Source organism: Saccostrea cucullata, unplaced genomic scaffold (assembly GCF_032062105.1).
Source record: "Saccostrea cucullata isolate Sc308-1 unplaced genomic scaffold, CSIRO_AGI_Scuc_v1 ctg5852, whole genome shotgun sequence".
Classification (NCBI taxonomy): Eukaryota; Metazoa; Mollusca; class Bivalvia; order Ostreida; family Ostreidae; genus Saccostrea; species Saccostrea cuccullata.
The window spans coordinates 2588-26890 of NW_026931274.1; the positions used below are offsets into that span (position 1 = coordinate 2588).

General features: G+C 33.7%; 1 protein-coding gene across 1 annotated transcript; it reads right to left on the reverse strand.

The window, feature by feature from the left end:
* Positions 1-11334: 11334 nt before the first annotated feature.
* LOC134232056 (uncharacterized) lies at positions 11335-23698 on the reverse strand. The gene is made up of 7 exons (XM_062714027.1): positions 23629-23698; positions 22137-22200; positions 21951-22007; positions 21692-21778; positions 21324-21401; positions 12192-12293; positions 11335-11526 (listed from the first exon to the last, which is right to left on the reverse strand). Exons 2-7 carry the CDS (start codon positions 22149-22151, stop codon positions 11335-11337), a joined length of 531 nt encoding a protein of 176 aa, XP_062570011.1. The 5' UTR covers positions 22152-22200; positions 23629-23698.
* Between the last annotated feature and the right edge of the window lie 605 nt (positions 23699-24303).

Consider the following 24303-nt stretch of genomic DNA (forward strand, 5'->3'; position numbering starts at 1 on the left):
CCAGGGGCCACAGCGCTCACCTAAGCACATCGGCTAGAAAAACACATATCAGATCAGAACTGAAAGTTTACTGACTCAGAGGTAGGTGTAGGGGGGCTTGAATTTTAACCCCCAGGGGATCATGATTTGAACAAACTTGAATTTACACTACCTGAGGATGCTTCCATATAAATATTATTAATCATGGCTTTGAAAATTCAAAAGAAGATTTTTTACAGATTTTTTTATATCCTTGTAAAATTTTTATGGCACATTTTCCCCCCCTTTCCCGGGGGGGTGATAATTTGAACAAATTTAAAATTACACTACCTGAGGATGATTCCACATGAGTTTCATCTTTCCTCCCCAGTGGTTCTTGAGAAAAAGATTTTAAAAGTTTTTTCCTATTTTTCCCCTATGTAAAATTTGACCGGCCATTTGGCCCCCCCTCCCCCTGGGGGTCATGTTTTTGAACAAATTTTAATCAAACCTCCTAAAAGGATAATTCCACATAAGTTTATTTTTCTTCCCCCTGGTTCTTGAAAGAAGTTTTTTTCCAATATTTCCTATGAAAAATTTTAATGGCCCCATCTTGACCCCACCATCCCCGGGGGTAAAAAATTTGAACAAACTTCAATCTATATTACCTAAGGATGATTCCTTTGATTTTTCATTTTTCATGGCATAGTGGTTCTTGAGAAGAAGATTTTTAAAGATTTTTCCTATATATTCCTATGTAAAATTTAAAAATCGCCCTTTTGGCCCCACCCCCCCCCCGGGGGTCATGTTTTTGAACAAACTGAATGTTAGTTCCTGAGGATGATTCCACATGAGTTTTATCTTTGTGGCCCAGTGGTTTTGAGAAGAAGTTTTTTTAAAGTTTTTCCTATATATTCCTATATAAAATTTTGGGATTGGCTATTTTGGCCCCACCCTACCTTGGGGTTTAATTTGAACAAATTTTAAATTTACACTCCTGAGGATATTCCACTTGGGTTTCATTTTTCCCGGCCCAGTGGTTCTTAGAAGAAGTTTTTTTAAAATGCCATTAATTTTTTTTAATTCTTTAATTTTTCCCCCTTCAAAAAAAGGCAATTTTAAAATCTCTATTATAGCTAGAGCAAAGCTCTTTGGCAAAGCAACGATTTGGGTCTTGCCTTTTGACCAAAAAATTAGCTTTCATTTTTCACAAAAATGAGAAATAACCCCCAAAAATGCATTGAATCCTCTAAACCCATGTTAAGTAATGCAAAGAAAGGGCCATTTTTTGCTACTTCCGGTTTGCCCCAGAAGTGACAAACCAACAAAGGAAAAAATTTAATTTTTAAGCCCCCAGAGGCATATATTACCCAAAAAACTTTTTAAAAAACTAAAAATACGCGTTTTCCGACTACTTCCCCCCGGAATGACGATATTGGACGTATTTTGACAATTTTACATTAGTTTTAAGCTTGGCATTTTAAACAACTTTCCTTCTTTGATGTATAAAAAATTCTCAATATTTTTTGAGATTTTGGGAAAAAATTTTTTGGCCCCCTTTAAATCCCTTAATTTAGGGGTACCCCTTTTTTGACTATAAGGGAAAAGATTTTTCAAAATTGGGCACAAATTTTTTCCCATATATTTTAACAAAATTTTTTTATTTTAGAAGATAAAAAGCAAAATATTAGTAATTTTTGTTTTTTTTAAGCGTTCAAATTTTTTAAACCCCTATATAGCGCCTTTTTGGGGAATTTAGAGAAATAAAAAAAAAAAACCGATGTGCACAACTTCTATCCTTCTATTATTTTTAAAATCAGTAGAATTTCTGTCCGGTTTTTTAAGTCGTCTCTGAGCCTTTTGGAAACGAAAGCCTATAAATTTTTTTAAAAGGGGGAAAATAACTAAAAACCCGGAAGTTACTTTTTGAAATTTTAGTCAGCATTCTGAAAAGAGTTTTAAACCCTTATAATTTCTAAAACTTTGAGCGAAATCCTTGGGGAAATGGTTAGTTGAGGCCTCAGAGTTGCTCTAGGAAGGGGAAGAAAAAAAAAAGAATAACTAGAGCAAAGCTCTTTAAAGCAAATAAAAGGTCTTCCGTCCTGTTTAACCAGAAAATTTCATTTTTAAAAAAGTAGTAATAATGCCCAAAAAATGGGAACCCCTTTTAAATCTATGTTATTTAATGCAAAAATCGGCCATTTTTGTTTTTCCTTTTTGCCCGGGGAATGACAAAAAGACAAAAAATAAATTTTATTTCCCGTGACATATGTTACCCAAAAATTGTAAAGAATGGCAATTTTGCGTTTCCGACTATTTTTGGTTTTGGGCCCCGGAAATGACGTGGCTGGACTATTTGACGACCTCAATAGATTGAGCTTGACATTTTGAACAACTTTGCTTCTTTAACTTTTACAAATTCTAATACTTTTAGATAAAAGGAAAAAATTTTTGGCCCCCTTTTTTGGCCCTTAATTTTAGGGGGTTCACCTTTTTCCTAGCTATCATTTGAAAGATCTTCTAATTCTGGAAAAAATTATGTTCTATATTTTTAACAAAATATTTTTAGTTTAGAAGATAAAAAGCAAAAATGAGTAATTTTTCCTTTTAAGCGTTCAAAATTTTTGACCCCTATATAGCGCCTTTTTTGAAAAGAGAAATAAAAAAACAAAAACCGATGTGCACAACTTCAATCCTTTTATTATCTAAAATCGGAAAATTTTTCTGCTCTAGCTTCAGCCGTTCTGACCCTTTTGTCTGGAAAAAAGCCTAAAAATTTTCCCGTTTAAAGGGAAAAATCAAAACCCGGAAGTGACTTTTTGAAATTTTGGACAACATTCTGATAGAGTTTGTTTTTTTAATATCTCAAAAAATTTTAAGCAAAATCAATTGAGAAATGAGCGAAAATATGGGGTTTCAAAGTTGGCTCTAGGGGGTCAGAAAAAAAAAAAAAGAATAACTAGAGCAAAGCTCTTTCCAAAAAGCAACGGGGGGGGCCCCCCCTTTTAGCGATGAGCAGAAAGTGAAATGTTTAATTTTGTAATTTTCAAATTCTTTATTTCTTTGACCCAAATAGCAAACCCTTTCTTAAAGTCTGAATGTAAGTGAAGCCGAGGATAAATAATCCAATGGTAATCACTCCAACAGCATTGAAACTTCCCCAAAAATTTTTTCTCCCTCATTTTTTAACTTTGATTTGTAGGCATATTTCATCTTCGATACAATCATGTTAGTGAAGTATGGCATACTAGAGAAATATCAGTGTTTTGATACATCACCTTTTAAAATTTGCTTTAAAAACTTTAAAATTTTACAAAAAATAATTAGATAGTAGAAAACCCGGCCAATGTGTAACAAAAAAATATATTCTTTTTTTTAATTTTTAACGACCAATACTTTTACAAGAAATATATAAATTGTGTTGTGTGTCAAATTTCCAGCCCTCCACTGGCAAATGGTGGTATCCAATAGGAGTGTATAAAATTCTCTAATAGGACATTCAAAAAAGAGATATTTTGATATTCAACAAACAGATCTCCTTTTGAAAGCACTGCCCTTCATATAAACAAATTTTATCCCCCTACACTAAAGAATTCTCTGTGCCAAGTTTAACTTAATTTTTGTTGGAAAAAACAGAAAATAAAATTTAAAAATTTTAAGATAAAGATAATAAAGGGTTTTTTTTAATTTTTAAAAAATTTACTACGGGCTTTAGCTTCTGTAACATATTACATTTAGCGATGTAGTTTTTAGCGATTTTGGGGGAAAAGGAAAATTTTTCCGCTTATTTAAGTACAGGGGTAAATGTTTGTTTTAACTTTTATAAATGCAATTTTAACAGCACTAAATCAAATTCCCTTTTTACTTATTGAAAAAAAAAATTTCCCTAAATTCTACAGCCAAATGTAATACATTAAAAAGTATATGAGCAAAACTGTAAAAGGTTTTAATTTTTGGATTTTAAAATGGGACTGGACATTCTTTGATCTTGTTTAAAACAACTGTCATGTCCTTTGTTAAATCATGCACAAATGTTAATGCTTAAGTTATTTATGAAAAAAAAAAAACAACTTTCCTTCTATTATAATGTAAAAATTTTACATTTAGATTTTTATATATTCTGCTGAAGCAGCCCTTTTTATCATTTTTCACCATTAGAATTGGTATAAATTTTTCCCCCGGGAAAACCCAAAAACCTCAATACAGATGTAATTTAAATTAACACATTTAAAAAGAACATTTATTTAAACTAAACATGATTCTGTGAAAAAATTATTTCTCTTGAAAAAGTGAAAGCAATTGATATATTAATATTTGTGGATTTATCTTTCCCAAATCAAAATTTAATATGGTATATTTAAAGACATCTTCTTAAATTTAAAAAACTTGACAGTTTAATTTCATTATGCTTTTTTATTCTCTGCTCATCTCCATCTTTGCTCTTCGGTCTTTCAAACTGGCCATGCTTGGCATCAAATTTCAGTACTCAGATGACAGTCACATCCATCAAAAAGAAATTGAAAATTTTTTATTGAATTTTTTTTAAAAAGTGCAACTTATAAGATACTGTCACATTTTCTGCATGTGTATTATTTGTAAAACTACCCTATAATTATTTATGAATATAGGTTTACAGGCAGTCATTTGAGGATGTAATAAAAAAGCATATTAGTTTTTCATTATTTCAAATAAAGGAAATGTACATTACATGTACTTGTTCATGTTAATATTTATTAGGAATGGTAATGGTTAACAGTTGTTAACCGACTAATGAGTCAGAAACGTGGTACATGTACATCCGGTTATGATTTTTATGTGTCAGGATAAGGCCATTTGTAAAGGTGTTACAGCATATTAGGAACAATGTACTAATGAAGTCACAAAACACTATCACATAAGGAACAATGAGCTAGTGCAAACTAACAATGCGGCTCATTTAAAACACCAAGATACTAGGTCTATGACAGCATGCTAGCCGTTTTAAGACACTTACATGCTAGCGTGAAGTAAAATGCGCTACCACGCTTCTGACAGTGGGCTAGTGTGTTTCAAGGACAACACGGTGACAATGTACTTGTGCGTTTGTAACAATGTTTCAGCAGGCTGTTTACACCACGCTATCAAGCTTAGACATAATAGATTGTGTAAAGTTGTGTTAGCATGGCAACATGTTTTGTGTCGTCACAACTGCATGTTGTTTTAAGTTGCCTTAGCCTGACAGTGTTGAGAACACTGTATTAGCACATTGTTCCTAGCTAACACGCTGTTACACTTTTACAAGTTGCCTTATTGGGACCCCGTAATTTTCAGAACTGCATCAAACCTAAGACAAAAACATATACACAGTAATCTGGTAATGTTCCTTAACCATGAACCCAGCATTTGAAGTGAATGAGATCTTAAAAACCTTACAGTACATGTTACTTAGGACAATGACTCTGAGTTCCAAATAAAGGACTAAACTGAAGCTTTACACCAGTATACATGTATATTACATCTATAAATGAGTGAATGAGTGAAAATTCTCAAATAACATTATCAATCAAACTATCAATAAGAAGCCTATACTTAGGTCGCAGGTTCAAATCCCATTGCGAAATGCTTGAGACAGGTTACTCCGATGAGACTGTATAAACTAACCGAGATTCTGTGTCACAGTATGTGTTGGCATAAAAAGAATCCCTTACTTCTCAAAGGCAATAAGTGCTGAGTACAAGTCTATATTTGCAGCTTACTATCCCAAGTAGTGGCATCATAAAATGACTGAAAAAATTTTGAAAGGCCAATAAAAAAACAAACCATTCTTGCAGTCTACAATCACATAAAAAAGCAAACTTTTTATTAATATTACAATTTTTTTAATAAATTTCTTTTGCAATTTAACTGAACAACATTTGTGCCATTTTTTGTCAATAAATTATGATACTAAACACTTTATTTGAACAGCTACAGGTATTTATAGTTGCCCGCCTGGCGCAGTGGTTAGAGCATCTGCTCTAGAGTTGCGAAGTTAGGAGTCAATCCTTACGTCGCAGGTTCGAATCCCACTGTGGAACGTGGAGACCGGTCCTTCGGATGAGACCGTATAAACAGAGGTCCTGTGTCGCAGTAGGTGTTGGCACGAAAAAGATCCCTCCCTGCTTGGTGGCCCTGAGTGCTGAGCATAGGACAAAATTTGCAGCTCTCCACCGGCAAGTGGTGGCGTCTCTATATGAGTGAAAAATTCTTGAGAGGAACGTTAAACATTATACAATCAATCAATCAATTATAGCGAGCACAAAGCGCTGCTCATAATGCGAGCTTATATGACAACACCAGTTGGCAAAGAGAAAATTATGACTTGCACATTAATCCACACAATTTTTTTTTCTGCAGTAACTTTGGACTCCCAATACTTTAATTGCTTCTTTAACATGTTTAAGCTACATTCTTGCAAGATCATGACCAAAAGTTTCCAAAAAAGAAGTTCACCTTGATTTAATGGATAAATTACAGATAAATAGTGAAAATAAACATTCTTCATTCAAGTCAGCACTTTTAAAGCTTTAGACTGCTAATGTAGGCCTAACTTACATGCGACGTCATGTGACTTCAAAGTCTAGTGCCCTGTTCACACGAAGAGTTTAATTCACAGTAAATTATCGCGAAGTAAACTAATGCGAATTAAACTGCAGTGTTTACATGACAGGTAATGCAAAGTAAACAAATGCAAATTAAAAATTTTACTTCTACAGTCAGGCGTCAGTAAGGCTTTTATGACATCATTTACAAATCATGTCACCTTAAGCAGAAGCAGATGTATTTGACATAAGGCCTAGGAAAAAAATGTGTTTGTTTCCGCTTTCCCAACCGACCCTAATTTATAGTGCCGACCCTAAAACTTTTTATAATGCTTTTGTCCCAGTAAGTGCAAGATTTCACCCAGGGAATAAGAGTCTCCAACTTTGCAAGCTTTTAACCTTTCTATTATATTAAAGTTTAAGTCACAGAAATGCTTGAAAACACCATTTCTTTTGTCATTAATATTTCTTCCATACATGTTTTGATTAAAGAAGCAAAAAAAAAAAAAAATAAAAAAAAAAAAATTGCCTACCTACCTACCCTATATTTTTTCAGCCTGAAAGCGGAAACAAACATATTCTTTTTCTAGGCCTAATATCACAGTGTCTCTAGAAACATTCTAGTGATTAACGCTGTTTTCCTTAGTTTTTCACTCAAAATTACCACAAGTATTTAAAGCTGACCATAAACATGTAGCATTTGACTTAATTTTGCCATTACGCATGCCTCAAAATTTGATTCGAATTAGCTTTTCTTAGCGTTCACACAAAGCTAATGCAAAGTAATTTAATGCGCAGTAAATTAATTCGATCGAATTAAACTTATTTGAATGAAACTCTCGGTGTGAACAGGGTATTGATGCACCAAATGTCAAGTCCAGTTTGAAAAACCTGAGCTATATTTAAACTTAATAAGTATCTGACCTCACCCTAACAGTCGCACCATTAACATATTAGTTGGAGAATATACACTGTAACAATAAGTGTAATGTGAATTAAAGTATGACTTTGAACATGTTGAATGCGAGTCTTGTTGAAATTACATGATCACATATATTTAAATAAAATATAAAGCTGTCTGGATTTTAAATGGTTAATAGAGAGCGTCTGAACTGTATACAAACAATATATCGGTGAGTCTGTGTATTAAAGTATTTCTAAAAAAATCAAAGATCTAATTAAGCTGCCATCAGCTGACCATAGTATTGTAAATTTTAGGTTAAAAAATTCTTACCTTAATTCCCATGATTTCCTCGTAAACAATTCACACAAGAAATTGATTTTTTTAGGTTCGGTTTCGGGTTTCTCGGGTCGGGTAGGTAATGGAAGAAAAGCTCATGATTTGTATTATTTTTAACAATAAAAAGAATATTCTCATTTAATCTTAGAAATTGCAACATTATAACTAGTTTAGAGTGTTCATCATAATAGTACAGTCGGGATTTCCTCGTAAACAATTCACACAAGAAATTGTAAATCGGATAATTCTGCTTGGAATAATGCTCCAGAGGATTGAAAAAGTACTTCGTAGCTGCAGATTAAATGTGCGTGCATGTCTACATACGGTTTGTATGGTGAAAAAATGTTCAGCTTCACATCATTTCTCGATTTCTTTCAGTTTGAGTTTGTCAACATGTGTCCAATTTCGATGGGACGCACTAAAAACCGGATATACAAAAGACCTGATATTTACCTAATGTTTTTATCTTAAATAAAGTGATAATATTGAGTACTTTAAATGACTTATTTAAAGACTTTATTACTATTATGCATTATGCTTTACAAAAAAAATGGTTTGTTTGGAATATTTACTGACAATTATGAATCAGGTCAAATCAGGTTTTTAGTACATCGCGTCTTTAGAACCTTCACATTTCCCACAATGCCGCGCGTTGTTTACAAACAAGAGGCCCCGAAAAAAAATCCTCTAAACTAATTATTGTGTACATCACCTTATTTTTAATATTTGAATAAAAAGAAAACAGAAAAACACCGAATCAAAACTATATCTTTCAGATGCATCAACTAAAACAGTACACATGCAGTAAAGGCTTGGCTGGCTATAGTGGACAACTTGTTCCTGAAAGGTTTCTCACATATTTGTTTTATAAAAAAACAATTAAATATAGCTTGAAGTTTATTTCTTTTTATATCAAATGGCAAGATTTAATAAGTTCGAAATTATTTCAGTCAAACTTTTTCATAATATACCAATATTTTTAGCTATCAGAAAAAAACGTGTATGAGCTATTAACCCCTAATTATAGGGGCCAGACCTCTCCCCTTTCCTTGATCTTATATGAAAGCTCTTGTAATTACGCACAACTTTTATTATATATTTCTTACCAAATTATTTTCGGTTCAAAAGTTATTACACAAAAAGAAGCAAAATTTCAAGGAAAAAAAAGATGCTAAAATTTGCCGTCACATAGCTTCTGAGCTTTAAGAAATCAGCTTATAATTTTATCGTTCTGCACATCTACAATGTATTGGCTACAAGTTCTCCAGCTTTCATGGAAATATCATGTGTTGTTCCTGAGATTTTTAGTGGAAGCGAGACATCAAAAATTATCAATTAAAGGGCAATAACTCACAAAGAAAGGCATGTATCAAAAAATTGTAAACAGGTATAAATAGGTGTAAACACAAGGTATCTAACCTGAAAGTTTCATAAAAATCGGTCGAAAGGTCTTTGAGAAATCGCCTGTCAAAAATCCGGCAGGAAAAAAAAGAATAATAAGAAACAATAGAATAACAGTAGGGTCTTCCGAAGGAAGCGGAAGACCCTAATAATCTTTACCAACAGAATCAGTAGAAGGTCTTCCGTTGGAAACGGAAGACCTTAATAATCTTTACCATCAGAATCAGTTGAAGGTCTTCCGTTAGAAACGGAAGACCTTAATAACACACGCCAAACCTTGTCAACACGCAGTAGAATACACAATGGGAACTACATATATTTTCAAAATTCTTGGAACACCATAATGTATATTTTTTTACTCATTGATAAGATCAACTACCCTGTTAAATTATCTTAAAAATACAACTGTGCGTTTAAAATTAATTTGTCATTTTTTCCTCGCAAGGCTCATTTGCGGTATTACCGGTCACGGTAGCCTAGTGGTAGAGCGTTCGCTTCGTGATCGGGAGGCCCGGGTTCGATTCTCGTTCGCGGCGCCGCGTCATACCTAAGACGTAAACAAAGGTAGTGACTGTTCCTTCGCCAAGCGCTCGGCACTAGAAGTAAAAGTCACGGGTCTTTTGGATATGAGCTTAAAAAGGTACAAGTAGGTCCCGTAGGCGCTGGCAATAAAGAACCCTCACTGCTCAATGGCCCTGAGTGCCGAGTATAGGTCTAAATTTGAAGCCCTTCACCGGCATACGGTGACGTCTCCATATGAGTGAAAAATTCTCAAGAGGGACGTTAAACAATGTACAATTAATCAATCAATCAATCAATCATTTGCGTTATTTAACTTTTCAACGCCGCAAACAGCTCAAACGTCTAGAAAGCACAGCAAATATGAAAGGTGCTCAATTCATATTAAAGATACCGAAATAAAAAAAATAAATGATGAAAGGGACTAAGAGAAGGTAAATATAAGCATTGAATTCTTATTTTTTATGTCGTCGATCCTATAACACACCTGGCCGTGCCGACAAATTATCATTCCGCGCTAACGCACGATATTCATTTTGTCTGCAGGGCAATTTGTGTTATAGTACCGACGACATAAAAAATCAAAGTACTGAGACAGTATTGAAAGACGGGGTCAAAATAATCTTCATGCTAGATTTCACAAATGTGATTTTTTTTTTACGAGTTTTAATAACAACTTTATTTTTTCATTAACATACTAAAAACAAAAATATGAATAATATACATTCACATTTTCCATTTAATTTGATTTGAAGTAGAAATTTTAATAATTGCTCAGTCTGGAAACCTTTCTGAACTGCTCCGAATTTCATCAGGTACGAACTAATAACTTTTCCGGAAGTAAACAATGGATGATGCGTACACAGTCATAATAATACACTGTACGCAGTATAGTACTTTGTCTACTAGTGTTATTTACAGTTAATATTTTCAGTTTTAAATTATCAAAATACTTTATTAGTTGAGTTAGACAAAGGTTCATATCAATTTCTTCAGTTTGATACAAAATGTTTATGTTTTGATCGAAACAATTTCTGCACTCGTTCGTATGCGTAAATTTAATTCATGTGTTATCACCACGGCTTCCGTTTTCTATTTTTAGGCCTCTGAGAGTAAACTAAAAGACGGGGTCACGTGACCCCGTCTAAAAATAAAAACTCAATTGTTAAATATTTCATTGCAAACATATTGACCAATAAAGATAATATTACTGGATATGTCTGGAGCTATTGTTGTAGTTGTAGTTGATATTGTCGTTGTTGTTGTCACGTTTGAAGTGCTCGTTGTTCTTGATGTTGTTATCGGTTCAGTTGTTGATACTGTTTTCTGCGATGTTCTTGTCAAAGTTGTCGTCTCCAATGTGGTATTCCCTTTGAAATATTTATCAATGACAGTTTATTTATAAAATTTGTTCTGAATCGGAATAAAAAGTAATATATCGATTTAAAATTTTTTATCTGTTTTTTTTTAATCTACGCTATAGAAAAATTTATGTTTAAATGTAAATTTTGATTTAAAAAGAATCTACAATTTACCTGTTGATGAGTTTTGAGAATCCGCGTTGCCTTCAGGTGTATCTACAGACAAATAATAACCCAAATAACGGAATACTGAAAAAATGTTTTTGACAATGTGGGAGTACTTTGATGCACTTCTTTATTCAAAAAGGTAATTTACGATATGTTTACCTTTTTTGTTGATGTACAAAACCACCACAGTCACCAAGGAGCAGGTAATTATCGTCAAAATGAAAATGACACAGCCAATCAAAAATGGCCTCTTGCTTCGTTTGGATTTGACCTGATTCCTTTCTGGTAGGGGCGGTTTTGATTCCGATTTATGAAAGGACTTTCAAAATAGAAAATTCTAATTTTCAAAATATTCATGTTATTTTTTCTACTTTGCTGTTGATCGTAGTTTCTTTTTTTAACATTTTTCTTTATTAACCCCCTTCCCCGCAATCATGCATTTTAAGGCATATACCATTTCCTATTTCTAATGCAAAATCACGCATATACCGTTTCCCCGCATTCAGGCAATTTCACGCACTTTAAAAAGTTCATTCAATCTTAAATTTAATGCCAATTTCCTTCTATTTCATACTTGCAAAAATCTTATAAAATAAGAAAAGTTATTTTTGCATATAAATATAGCGCCATAATATTATTTACGCTAAACTTTAGAGAAACGTGTACCCACTTAAAGGTGCTTGCGGGGAAAGGGTAAACTTCTATTTCTATGACGTGAACATTAAGTGTATGTTGCATAACAGTTCAGTAAGTTGTATAGAGTTATATGTAATTATAACGAAAAAAATTTTTAGTATTTTTGAAATTGCTTTTCATAATATTTAAAAAAAAAAATTATATCATGTTTATATACATTATGATTTGTGTGTTTTTTAAGCAATGAACTGATGTTTTTGGATAAATGTCAAGCGGATTTGTATTAAAATATTGATCTCATGGGTCAACCTGTAAATTCATGTATGTAAATACGAAATAAACGCTTACGGTGTCTGTTAAATTTGAGGTTTTCTTGCTCGACGTCTCATTTTGAAAAGGTCGAACAACATGCACTGGTAATTCATATGGCGAATCCGATGAGTTGTTATTCTAAAATCAAGATATGATATACAAATACTTTTAACTTTTTGTTTGTAAAATATGATAATATGCAATATCTTATTTTAAAAAAATTCTCCCAAAGCCTAAGAATGCAATGGCACAGAAAGAGAGATTTTAATCGCTGTACACATCTTTCTCGTATTCAGTTTAAATTCTGAATTGGGAATTATTTTTTAATGGAAGATTCCTGCAAAGATGAATTATGGAGAATTACTAAACATAACAACCTTGCGATTTCTCAAATATTGTACATGTATATCTATATACAGAGATAAAGAAATGTCAGTTCTTTCTAAAATAGATCAGGAAAAAAATCCTGTGAAAAGTAAATAACTTCAAAACTGAAGAGTTATAAATACTTTTGATCCCTACCTCATCATCGTGTTGCCAAAGATTTATTCAGTTTCGTCACAACAATTATTAAATCGCTTAGATACATTTGATAGTTTTGAAATTTATAACTCTTAGGGGCGCATTAATCATTTTATACTCCTGCAGAATTCCAATACGAAAATGTGTAGTTGACCGTCAACTAGCCGTCAACTAACCGTCAACTAGTCGTCAACTGTTAATGCGAAAACAGTTGACCACTCGTAGTTGAATGCTTTTCTGAAAAGCGATCAACTGATTTGCATAAAACGGCCAGTTGACCATTAATTGAATGCTAATACTTTGAAATTTCAAGCAGAACAAGAGTTGACCACTAGTTGAACACTCCGACTTGTTAGAAAATTTCTCCCACGCTAAATTTATGTTGGGTTCAAAATTCAATTTCATAGATCAGGCTTGTTATACCATACAACAACCAAGATTTGAATCAGTACATGTGTGTTTTCTGTAGAAGATAGGAATTTTGATTTGAAACATTATTGTCTTCGTGATGATTCAGCGTGTGAAATATCTCATGTACTATTGTAAGTATATAAAATTTAAAGATTTGTTTTTACTAAGCTTGTTATTTTTAAACAGATAATAGGAATGCAAAAAATTGTAGCCAGTAAAGGTCCCTATTTTTGTGTACTTTTTTAAATATTGAAAGAATTCTGAAAACCTGTTATGCATCAAGTGTCTTGTTGTGTTTCTTGTTGTGTTGGTAAAAATTAATATACAATTGCTTTAGACTAATACTATATATAACCTTTTCTTCTGCCCAGAAAATGAAGAAGGAATGTAACAACTTATGAGAGTGTGCCAGCTCAATTCATTTATAATGCATTTAGTTTTACAAGAAACTCCACTTGTTTGACTTTTCATATTTTCAAGAACACTGCTTGTCTTAGATTTCAAATCGCCCTCCATTTTTTTCAGATATTTAATGAAAGCAACCTACGTGCACTGACTAATGGAGTATTCAACTAGCGGTCAACTGCAAAGGAAATAGAGGAGTATTCAACTAGCGGTCAACTGCAAAGGAGATAGAGGAGTATTCAACTAGCGGTCAACAGTAAAGAAATTAGAGGAGTATTCAACTAGCGGTCAACTGCAAAGAAAATCGTGGAGTATTCAACTAGCGGTCAACTGTAAAGGAAATAGAGGAGTATTCAACTAGCGGTCAACTGCAAAGAAAATCGTGGAGTATTCAACTAGTGGTTAACTGTAAAGGAAATAGTGGAGTATTAAACTAGCGGTCAACTGCAAAGAATATATAGGAGCATTCAACAGTGGCCCACTCTATGCAAATGAGTTGATCGCTCCCTCATTTGCATGGCAAAAATTCAACTAATGGTCAATTGACGGTCAGTTGACCGTCAACTAGTAGTCAACTGAATACTCCGATTGAATTCTAATAGTTTTTTTCATATGGGTTTTTATTGCGGAAGCATTCCTTGATCAAAATTACATAATAAATAGCAACACCAGATTATATTAGTATGACAATACTAATAAATAACAATAATAAATAATACTAGTAAAATCCATTCAAAGAAATCATTGAAACTTAAAGACAGTCACGTTGCATTATTTTACGTGGGGAGTCGAAAAAATTCTTGACAAGCAAGGAATACACAGGTGAAAAAAATAAACGAGAAATTGAAACTGGAGGGGGGGTTGAAGTTCAATTTTTTGGGGTTAAAAATATTAAAAAAAGTTGTAGAAGGAAACCAAAATGAACGTTTTTACAAAGTACAAATAATTATTTAATAGGTCCGCTTAGGATTCCTTCCTAAGTATCACGTTTATAATATGAATCAAACAAACTTCAACAAAGATGACACTATAACAAGAAACTGATTGAAATTCACTATGTGTATATACTTTTTCCTCGGTCCTATCTGGATAAATGATTAGCAAACAAATATGAACTTAACGACAACGAATTATAAGAAAAGAATCAACCACAATTGAATCACTAACGATCAAGCAAATAATCAAATATGAAGTTATAACACTGTAGTTGCAGACTGAGTGGCTTAACCAACAATTCTATTGTTTCCCGACACAGTCTGCAACTACCTCAAAACACACCCTAATAATCACTGAGACACCTTTATGTAAAAGTCACCAAGACACTATACTATTCAAATAAGTCACCAAAACACTATAGTCACTGAGACACTAATAGGGAACTAGGTTCCTGAGCTGAGTGGTTTAACGAACAATTGTGCTGTTTCCCGACACAGCCCAAGAACCTAGCCGGAGAGGTGTTAATCAAGCGATGAGTTACCACCAAGTAACCGATTGCTTCATGGGTGTCTGTATTTATACCTTATTCTAATTCCTAATGATTGGTTGATGATTCTGGAACTCTGATTGGTTATAATATCAAGCGCTGATTGGTCAAATATAAAATGATATGATTGGACGATTTTAAAGGCATTTCAATCCACCATCGATATTCTATATCATTACATTACCCACGCCTTCAAAAAAAAATATGCGTCCTCGCATAAATAAACAAGAGTATAATAAGGTTAAAAACATTGAACTTTAAAACTGCAGTAGTATTTCCTACCAAACTGATTTTTATTTACATATTCAGAAAGAGACGTAATCACTAAGGTAGGCTGGTCTGCTTCTCTTTCGTTTGCCATCTGCCTGAAAACTCTCCTTTTCATATGTTTCCTCGACATCTTGAGCAATGTTTTCAGAGGAATCAGACATTGTATTTTCTGCAATGTTATTCGCTTGCAAAGGTTCTGATGTTAGAATTTGATCTTTCATTAGCCTTATCCTGTCAGTATGAATGACTTGGTTTGTACCTTTGTATCCACAGTTTATTTTATAAGTGACATTGGAACATTTCTCAATAATTTCAATTGGTCCTTGCCAATATGATGTAAATTTGGGAGATGTACCAGGCTTACGTTTTGGGAAGTAAACATAAACTCTGTCACCTGGCTTAAATGACTGCCAGTTTAATTTTCTATCATGGTACCACTTCTGTCGTTCTATACTCTCTTTTGTCATATCCCTGACAACTGTGTGTGCTTCTTCTAATTTTTCTTGTAACTCCCAAACCCATCTATTCTGTGGAATTCTCTTAATATCAGAATGGACCTCGTATACGATATCCAAAGGTGTAGCGACCTCTCTACCTAACATCATTTTGTTTGGAGTTGCACCCGTTGATTCGTGGACTGCTGCTCTGTATGCCATCATTACGTATGGGAGATGTTCGTCCCAATCCGTATGGTGCTCATTGACATAGGCTGATAACATGGTAGCCAGAGTTTTGTTGAATCTTTCGACCATCCCGTCCGATTGGGGGTGGTACGGGGTGGTGTGTGTTTTCTTTATATTCAAAAGCCGGCACATTTCTGTAAAAAGATTGCTTTCAAACTGGACTCCTTGATCGGAGTGAATAGTTCCAGGCACTCCAAAGCGGGCTATGACTTCTTCCACTATCACCTTAGCTACAGTTGCGGCTTCCATATTAGCCATAGGAAAACTTTCTGTCCATTTAGTAAAGTAATCCGATACGACTAGTATATATCGGTTACCATTATTGGACATGGGAAGTTCGCCTAATATATCTGTAGCAATACGTTCCATTGGTGCGCCGCAAGTGACAACTTGCATCGGGGCACGTTTAGTAGTATTTGGTGATTTTCGCCTTTGGCATTTTTCACAACCAGCAATGTACAATTTAACATCTTTCTGCAATCCTGGCCAATAGTATTTGCATTTTATCTTCGCCAATGTTTTCTTTATCCCAAGATGTGCAGAAGTCCTTTCATCATGGAACTGTCCTAATACTGTTCGTCTTTCACTGTATGGCACAACAGCTTGCAGAGAAACTTTGTCATTTTCGAGCTTTTTCTTTTGGAAAAGCATTCCATCCTTTAATACCAGAGCATCCCATTGAGAACATAGAGACTTAATGAAGTTGCTATGACCAGAAATCTCTGATGACTCTGGCTTTACACCTTTTTCAACCCATTTGATCAGTTGATTTATGTCTCTGTCATCATTTTGTTTGGCTTTCAAAGACAACTTATCCGTAGGTGTTGTGCTACTTATGGTATTAACTATACTCTCAGAAGATGTACAACATGCTTTTCTGCAAGGTAAACGGCTGAGGGCATCAGCATTTGCATGCTTATTCCCTGGTCTGTGTTCAATGGTCATTTGAAAATTACTCAGTGATTCAAACCATCGAGCAAGCTGGCCTTCTGGATTCTTGCTGTTCATTAGCCATTTCAAAGAACTGTGATCTGTTCTGACTAAAAACTGTTTGCCATACAAGTAGTGTTTGTAATACTTTGTAAAGTAGACAACAGCCAACAGCTCCTTCCTTGTGACGCAATATTTCCGTTCTGCTTTTGATAAGGTTCTGCTTCCAAAAGCAATTACTCTTTCTACTCCGTTTTGTGTCTGTGAAAGAACTGCCCCTATTGCTACGTCACTAGCATCTGTATCCAAAATAAATGACTGTGTAAAGTCAGGATGGGCAAGAATTGGTGCGGAGATAAGTGCATGTCGAAGGGAGTCAAAGGATGCTTGACAATCATCTGTCCATTTGAAATTTGATCCCTTCTCAGTCAATTTGTTCAGTGGTTTTGCCTTTGCTGCGAAGTTGTGTATAAAACGTCTGTAGTAGCTGCAAAGGCCTAAAAAGCTTTTAACCTCTGTTAGATTAGTAGGCACAGACAAATTTTGTACTGCAGAAATTTTTGAAGGATCTGTGCTTACTCCTTCCTCTGATACCACATGTCCGAGAAATTCAACAGTCTTATGAAACAAGTGACACTTTCTTGCTTTCAGTTTCAGGTTAGCAGATGACAGTCTATCAAATACCTGTGTAAGATTTTCTAACATGTTGGTAAACGATGTTCCGATAACAATGTCATCTAGGTATACCAAACATATTTGCCATTGCAAGCCACTCAGAACAGTTTCCATTAGCCTTTCGAAGGTTGCCGGGGCATTGCAAAGGCCAAACGGCATAACATTGAAATGGTATAAACCACGTTTAGTTGCAAATGCCGTTTTTAGTTTATCTGAGTCATCCATGCTAACTTGCCAATACCCGGAGCACAAGTCGAGGGTTGAGAACCACTTTGCTCCGGCAAGACTGTCTAACGAGTCGTCGATGCGTGGAAGTGGGTAGGCGTCTTTGACTGTAGCTGCATTTAAACGCCTGTAATCCACACAAAATCGCAAAGAACCATCTTTCTTTTTGGCTAAAACGACTCCCGATGCCCATGGACTATTCGATTTCTCTATGATTTTTCTGTCAAGCATGTCATCTAATTGCTTGTTCATCTCGTCCTGTAAATGATGTGGAATTCTTCTAGGAGGTTCTTTCAGTGGGCGTGCATCCTTGGTATCAATCGTGTGCTTAACCAGTGAAGTACGTCCCAAGTCTCTGTCTGACTTCGCAAATAAATCTGCATACCTAGCCAAAAACTTCTGTAATTTAGGTATTTCACCACCACATAACTTTAGATCTCTCAAACAGATCCTGCAGATGAGATGGCAGATTTTTGCATGGCTTATTTACAGTAGAGGTTGGTTCAAAAACATTGTCAACTGAACTCATATTTGCAATAAATGTTCCTGGATACACTGTTTGATGTTCATGGGATGGATTCATCATTCGGACTGGTATTTCTCCATCTTTTACATATCCAACTGATCTTGCTATTAATGCTTTTCCTGATTTCAGGAACTTCTCCGATGGTTCTATCATACCTAAAACTTCTTTCATGTCGTAGGATTTTGACGGCATTGAGACCTTACAATAAGTCACTATCTCACTTCTGGCAGGAACGACAATCATCTCTTTCGAGTTAATTCTAAAGCAACCGATTTTGCCAAAGAAATCAACTTTGTAAACTTTGTCGTTTACCTTAAAATACCCATTAACTATGTCTATTGTACAATTGTATTTCTTCATAAAGTCAAGTCCAATGACTCCATCAAGAGAAAAATCTGCTACGATGACATCTTGGCTATAAAAACTCTCACCCAGATTAATGCAAATGCTAGTTTTTCCTTTCACAGTTAAGTCGGTCCCACATGCGGAAGAGACTATTTGATCGGTTTTGTACAAAACTGGTTTGTTTTGTATAGCCTCATAAACTTTACTTGACAGTACTGATAGTGTTGCTCCCGTGTCAACAAGCAAATTCGCTTCAATCCCCTGGATGGTAGCTTTCACGTACATTCCAGCCTCAGGGTCATTCTGGTTTACCCCAACTTGAGCTTTGTAAGACGTGATGCATTTGAATGTGTTTTGTACAGGATGTTTCTTTGTACTATATGAGTATTTCTTTTGTGATGATGCGTTTTGTTGAGTTCTATAACCTTGTGGACAGTCATATCGGAAATGATTTGGAGATCCACACAAATAGCAGCGTCTGTTGCTGGTAGCTCCAGATTTCTTTTTGTATGCAACATCCTGGGAATTCTTTGCTTTCATGTCATTAACTTCTTTACGAAGTTTTCTTATTTCATCCTTCAGCTCTACCAATATACTTGTGCTGATCGGATCTGATCTGTCTTTCTTGTTTCCCTCAGTTTTCTCTGACAGCATTGGTCGTAAGTGGGTTTGTTTTTCTAACATTTTACGATCAGATTTAACAAATGCTTCCAATTCGACAGCATGTCGAATAGCATCATTGAGATTTAATGGCCTTGCTTGTTTGATTCTCAATCTCATGTCAGCATCTAGGAGAGCATCAATAAACTGTTCTTTTGCCAGCGTTTCTTGTACATCTCTTGGCGCCGTTGGGTATGCCAAGCTTGTGAGTCTTCTTATGGATTGTCCCAGTTCTGGTAAAGTTTCCGTTGCTCGTTGTCGGCGTTCTCGCAGCTGGGTCCTATACAAGTCATTTTGATTCGAGGGTGCAAATCTCTCCTCTAATGCATTCACAAGTAAGACATAGTCATGCTTGTGTGTGTTAGGCAAATTCCCCAGTACACCCTGAGCCTGTCCTCTCAAGGAAACTGCTAAATATAAACCTTTCTCTAGTCCTCTTAGGGCTAAATATAAACCTTTCTCTATCCGTCCACTTATTCAACATGGCGCATGCATCAAAATGGGAACGATAATCTAACCAGGATCCCGTACCATCAAATGTTGCAGGTTTTATATGGGTCTGTGGTTTCTTCTCTGTTGCCGTTATGATATCGGTCTCTGTATCCTGTCTACTAAATCGACGATCCTTTCGGCGATTAGTAATGTTTGACTCTGTTGCACTTCCAGAGACTGGTGTTGACATTAAATAACCAGGTCTTTTGCCCTCATCGGAAGGAACACTACTTGTACCAAACAACATTTCATCTTCCCAAGAAACTTTTCCTATGGGATGCTTTTTCGGTTTAACATCACCGTGAAAGTCTATATCAGAAAATCTGCCTGATGCAAAACCTGAATCTTTTGATTTCGTATCTGATCGAACATCTGGGGTACTTGTTTTATTAGCACTTGTATCCTTGGCTAAACTAGCATTGTGAATGCTTAAACTGTCATTTTTCAACTCTTGTAACTTCTGCTCTATGAACGTTATTTCTTTGTCAATGTCGGTAATATCCTTGTCAGCCATGTTTTACAACATGCCCACAAAATGAAAACAAATAATAGATCAACAAATGATACAAAATATATAAACGTAATATTCCTAAAACCGCTGCCACCAAATTTGTAACGTTTTTACAAAGTACAAATAATTATTTAATAGGTCCGCTTAGGATTCCTTCCTAAGTATCACGTTTATAATATGAATCAAACAAACTTCAACAAAGATGACACTATAACAAGAAACTGATTGAAATTCACTATGTGTATATACTTTTTCCTCGGTCCTATCTGGATAAATGATTAGCAAACAAATATGAACTAAACGACAACAAATTATAAGAAAAGAATCAACCACAATTGAATCACTAACGATTAAGCAAATAATCAAATATGAAGTTATAACACTGTAGTTGCAGACTGAGTGGTTTAACCAACAATCCTGTTGTTTCCCGACACAGTCTGCAACTACCAAAAAAAACACACCCTAAAAGTCACTGAGACACCTTTATGTAAAAGTCACCAAGACACTATTTATATAAGTCACCAAGACACTATAGTCACTGAGACACACTATTAAGGAACTAGGTTCCTGAGCTGAGTGGTTTAACTAACAATTCTGTTGTTTCCCGACACAGCCCAAGAACCTAATCCAGGAGGTGTTAACCAAGCGATGAGTTACCACCAAGTAACCAAATCTTATGGGTGTCTGTATTTATACCCTATTCTAATAACTAATGATTGGTTGATGATTCTGGAACTCTGATTGGTTATAATATAAACGTTGATTGGTCAAATATACAATGATTAGATTGGTCTATTTCAAAGGCATTTCAATCCAATATGATTTTACGTTTCATTACACTATTTATAATACAAACCAAAGATAGAATTCAAGATATAAAAATTAAATGTTAACTCAAGTGTTTTTTTTTACTTTAAGGACCTTGGGGCCAGTTCTTTTATGAACATTTGAGCTGAAGAATTGAAAAGGAACACAAAACTGAACTTTGAGTTTATATTTAAAAATTGATAAATATCTTGGCAAAACTCACTAATTTGGAATATCCCGGATCGTGAATTTCAACAGGCATCATATACCCTTTATCTGTCTTCTTTGGTTTCAAAATAACCTAAACATAACGATGATTAAGGTCAATTGATATTTTAAAACATTTAATATAAGGGGATAACAATAGATTTGCTGTCACTTTTAAAACTCATTAATATTATTAAAAGAGAATAGAGAAAAAATTCTTTCTTATTGGCTTGATTTAAAAATGTGTAAATTAAGTCCACAATTTGAATTTAATTTGCTGAATAAAAAAAGTACTGCCGAGTCATGTAACTTTCTTATCGGCTTTATTTAAAAATTGAAAATTAAGCCTATAATTTGACTTCTTATTAGCTTAAAAAAACGTACTGCAGAGTCCTGAATTTTTTCATAATCTGGGGTGCCTAATTCCATATACACATTTCCTGGATTCTCATCTTCATATTTTTCTTGCTCCTTAAAATGATATATAATACTAATGATAATAATAAAAAAATAGAATGATGATGATAATATTAATATCATGAATAGCGTTTCAATGAAGCTAATTTTGCTTCGTTTTTTAAAATTTTATTTTCTATTTTGTGATACATGTACATGTAAAAATAAGTCAGGAAAATTGTTATACATGCGCTTTTATATCTGTTACAGAAGAACATATGACGTAACCCGCGTCCGCTGAGTCCTAAATATCGGTAAAAGAAGAAAACGGTAAAAAACAAATATTATAATTTTTTCAAACGAATTGCATGAATGAAAAAAAAAATGAAATGGAAAACAACTGTTGAAAGAAAATCATTATGTAATTTGTTACTTTTGAGGAATCCATTTTCCAAGACTTTCTAAAGAAACTTTGTGTGTTCAAATATTTTTGGCAGCTGCAAGAAAAAAAATTGTATACTTCAATTTATCTAATCATTAATTTCTAGTGGCAATGAATTTACAAAAGATAACTCCCAGCTTGATTTTGAGAGATAAATGGGGTTTATTTAAAGAGATAGACAGACTGTACCTGATTAGAAAAAGAAAAGATAACAAATATTGCTCAATCTTATTAATCCAATGTAGAATATTGTGAAAAGGATAAAACATGGACTACCAAAACTGTAACTATAGGATATTATACTAAAGTTAACTCAAGTTAATACTTGGTTATCTTGATTTCCAATAAAAACTCAATTTTAGAACCTTTAAAAATATTTTAATGGCTAAAATCTCTTGAATTCAACAACATTGGTATAAGATTTATAAATAATATGTTATTCATTTAAAGTATTTTTTTCTATTTCATTTGAAAATAATGCATACAAGAATTATTTTACAGAAATATAACAGGGTCATCTTTGAAAGTTTGTTTGGTTGCCCTCTCCTAACCGACTGACTAAAATTCAAATCTGTTTTTTTTTTTACATTCTAGTACAATTGTATTCTTTTAATCCCTCTTATTCCGTCAACAAATATGTTAATTTTTCCTGGTCAAAAGATTTTTCCACCTACCTACCGACCCGATAATTTTTTCATGGGTCGGGAGAGGGCAAGCAAACATGATTTTAAAGATAGCCCAGTCTGAAATCCAAGTAAAAATTCTTGGAATCACTAAAGTGAAAGCTTTGCATGAAATATATTTGAAAAAACAGCTTTATTTATATAGTTCACTACTATGAGGTATTGGTACCTCAAGTATATTTTTGTTAGGGCCCTGGAAACATCACTTTTGTTTACCGGTAATTATACACACCCTGAGCCTTTTCTATTGAACAGGTAAACGTTGTATTCGGTAGTAAAATTCAAATTTTAAACTCGAAATGTTTTAGCGTCAATATTTTTGTTTTCCACACATGTATAATCTTTAATATTCGATTATTCAATGTTTAGTCATCTATTCTCCCTGCATCTAATTCAGAATAAACTATAAAAGTATCAAGAGAGAAAAAGAAAATGGATAGGTTTTATAACAAGTCTTTTAAGCAGAATAAGAATAAATGAAAGTATGACAGTTTACAGAAAAAGGAAAAAGGGGGAACATTTAATGGTACATTTACGGTCCTGTTTTGATATTCAGAAAAGAAAATGTGCAAAAACTGACTAATATATGCATAGATCTATCGTCGTCCTATTCTGAATATCAAAATGGAGAAGAAAAAATAAAATCAAATATTTTAACTGAATTATTCAATGTACATATATAAAAACATCGCTAATTGTATCAAAAATGATAATTATAATGAAGAAGAAAACTCAAGCCAATAACATGTAATTCAGTTTAGATGAAACTAGATTACTATTTAACGATGTCTGATACTTACTATTCAAACAGTTATTATTGTTCCTTGTTCCACATAGAAAGTGGCACAGCCTTCAATATACTTTATTGATTGTTCTTTAAATTTTAAAATCACTTTGCATCTAGAGGGTTATATCTAATCTGTCATATGCACTTATGCAATGATGTCAAGCACATAATGGTTGATAACAAATCACTTATCGATTTGTTTTTCCGAAGGTATTGATTTCTTCTTTTAAAAAATAAAATAAATTAGAAGTAAGAAAACTTCTTCTTATTCTTCTTACTTAATTCAGTCAATTATACCGAGTGTATTTTCCTTCAATTATATTATGATATTAAATATAAAATCTGTGAAAATCTGGCATTTTGGCTATAACATAAAAATTCAAAGGCCTAAAATTAAAAAGTACAATAAACCTTCTAATTCTGCTAAAGGTTTGCCAGTAAAGAAGAAAACTGATATGAAACTTTTACTAAAGAAGAATATTTTTTTCATTGAACAGCTTATTATTAATTAATTAATTGAGCGTCTTATTCTTTTGGTATGTTTTAAGTTTTATATGCAAAACGATTAACTGTTTGTTTAAAGTTCATAGCAATAATTTTCAGATGTGCTATTTTATATCAATATATCTGTTAAGGGTGTTAGATGAAATAAATATTAAGATGCAGATCAGTTGTTAAGTCCAGAAGT

Excerpts from the sequence above, each read along its gene's own strand:
- LOC134232056 (XM_062714027.1), bottom strand. Across the intron at positions 21,779-21,950 it reads TAACAGATATAAAAGCGCAT|GAGCAAGAAAAATATGAAGA; the intron begins GTATAACAATTT and ends TATCATTTTAAG. Across the intron at positions 21,402-21,691 it reads AAAAAATTCAGGACTCTGCA|GTTATTTTGAAACCAAAGAA; the intron begins GTACGTTTTTTT and ends CGTTATGTTTAG.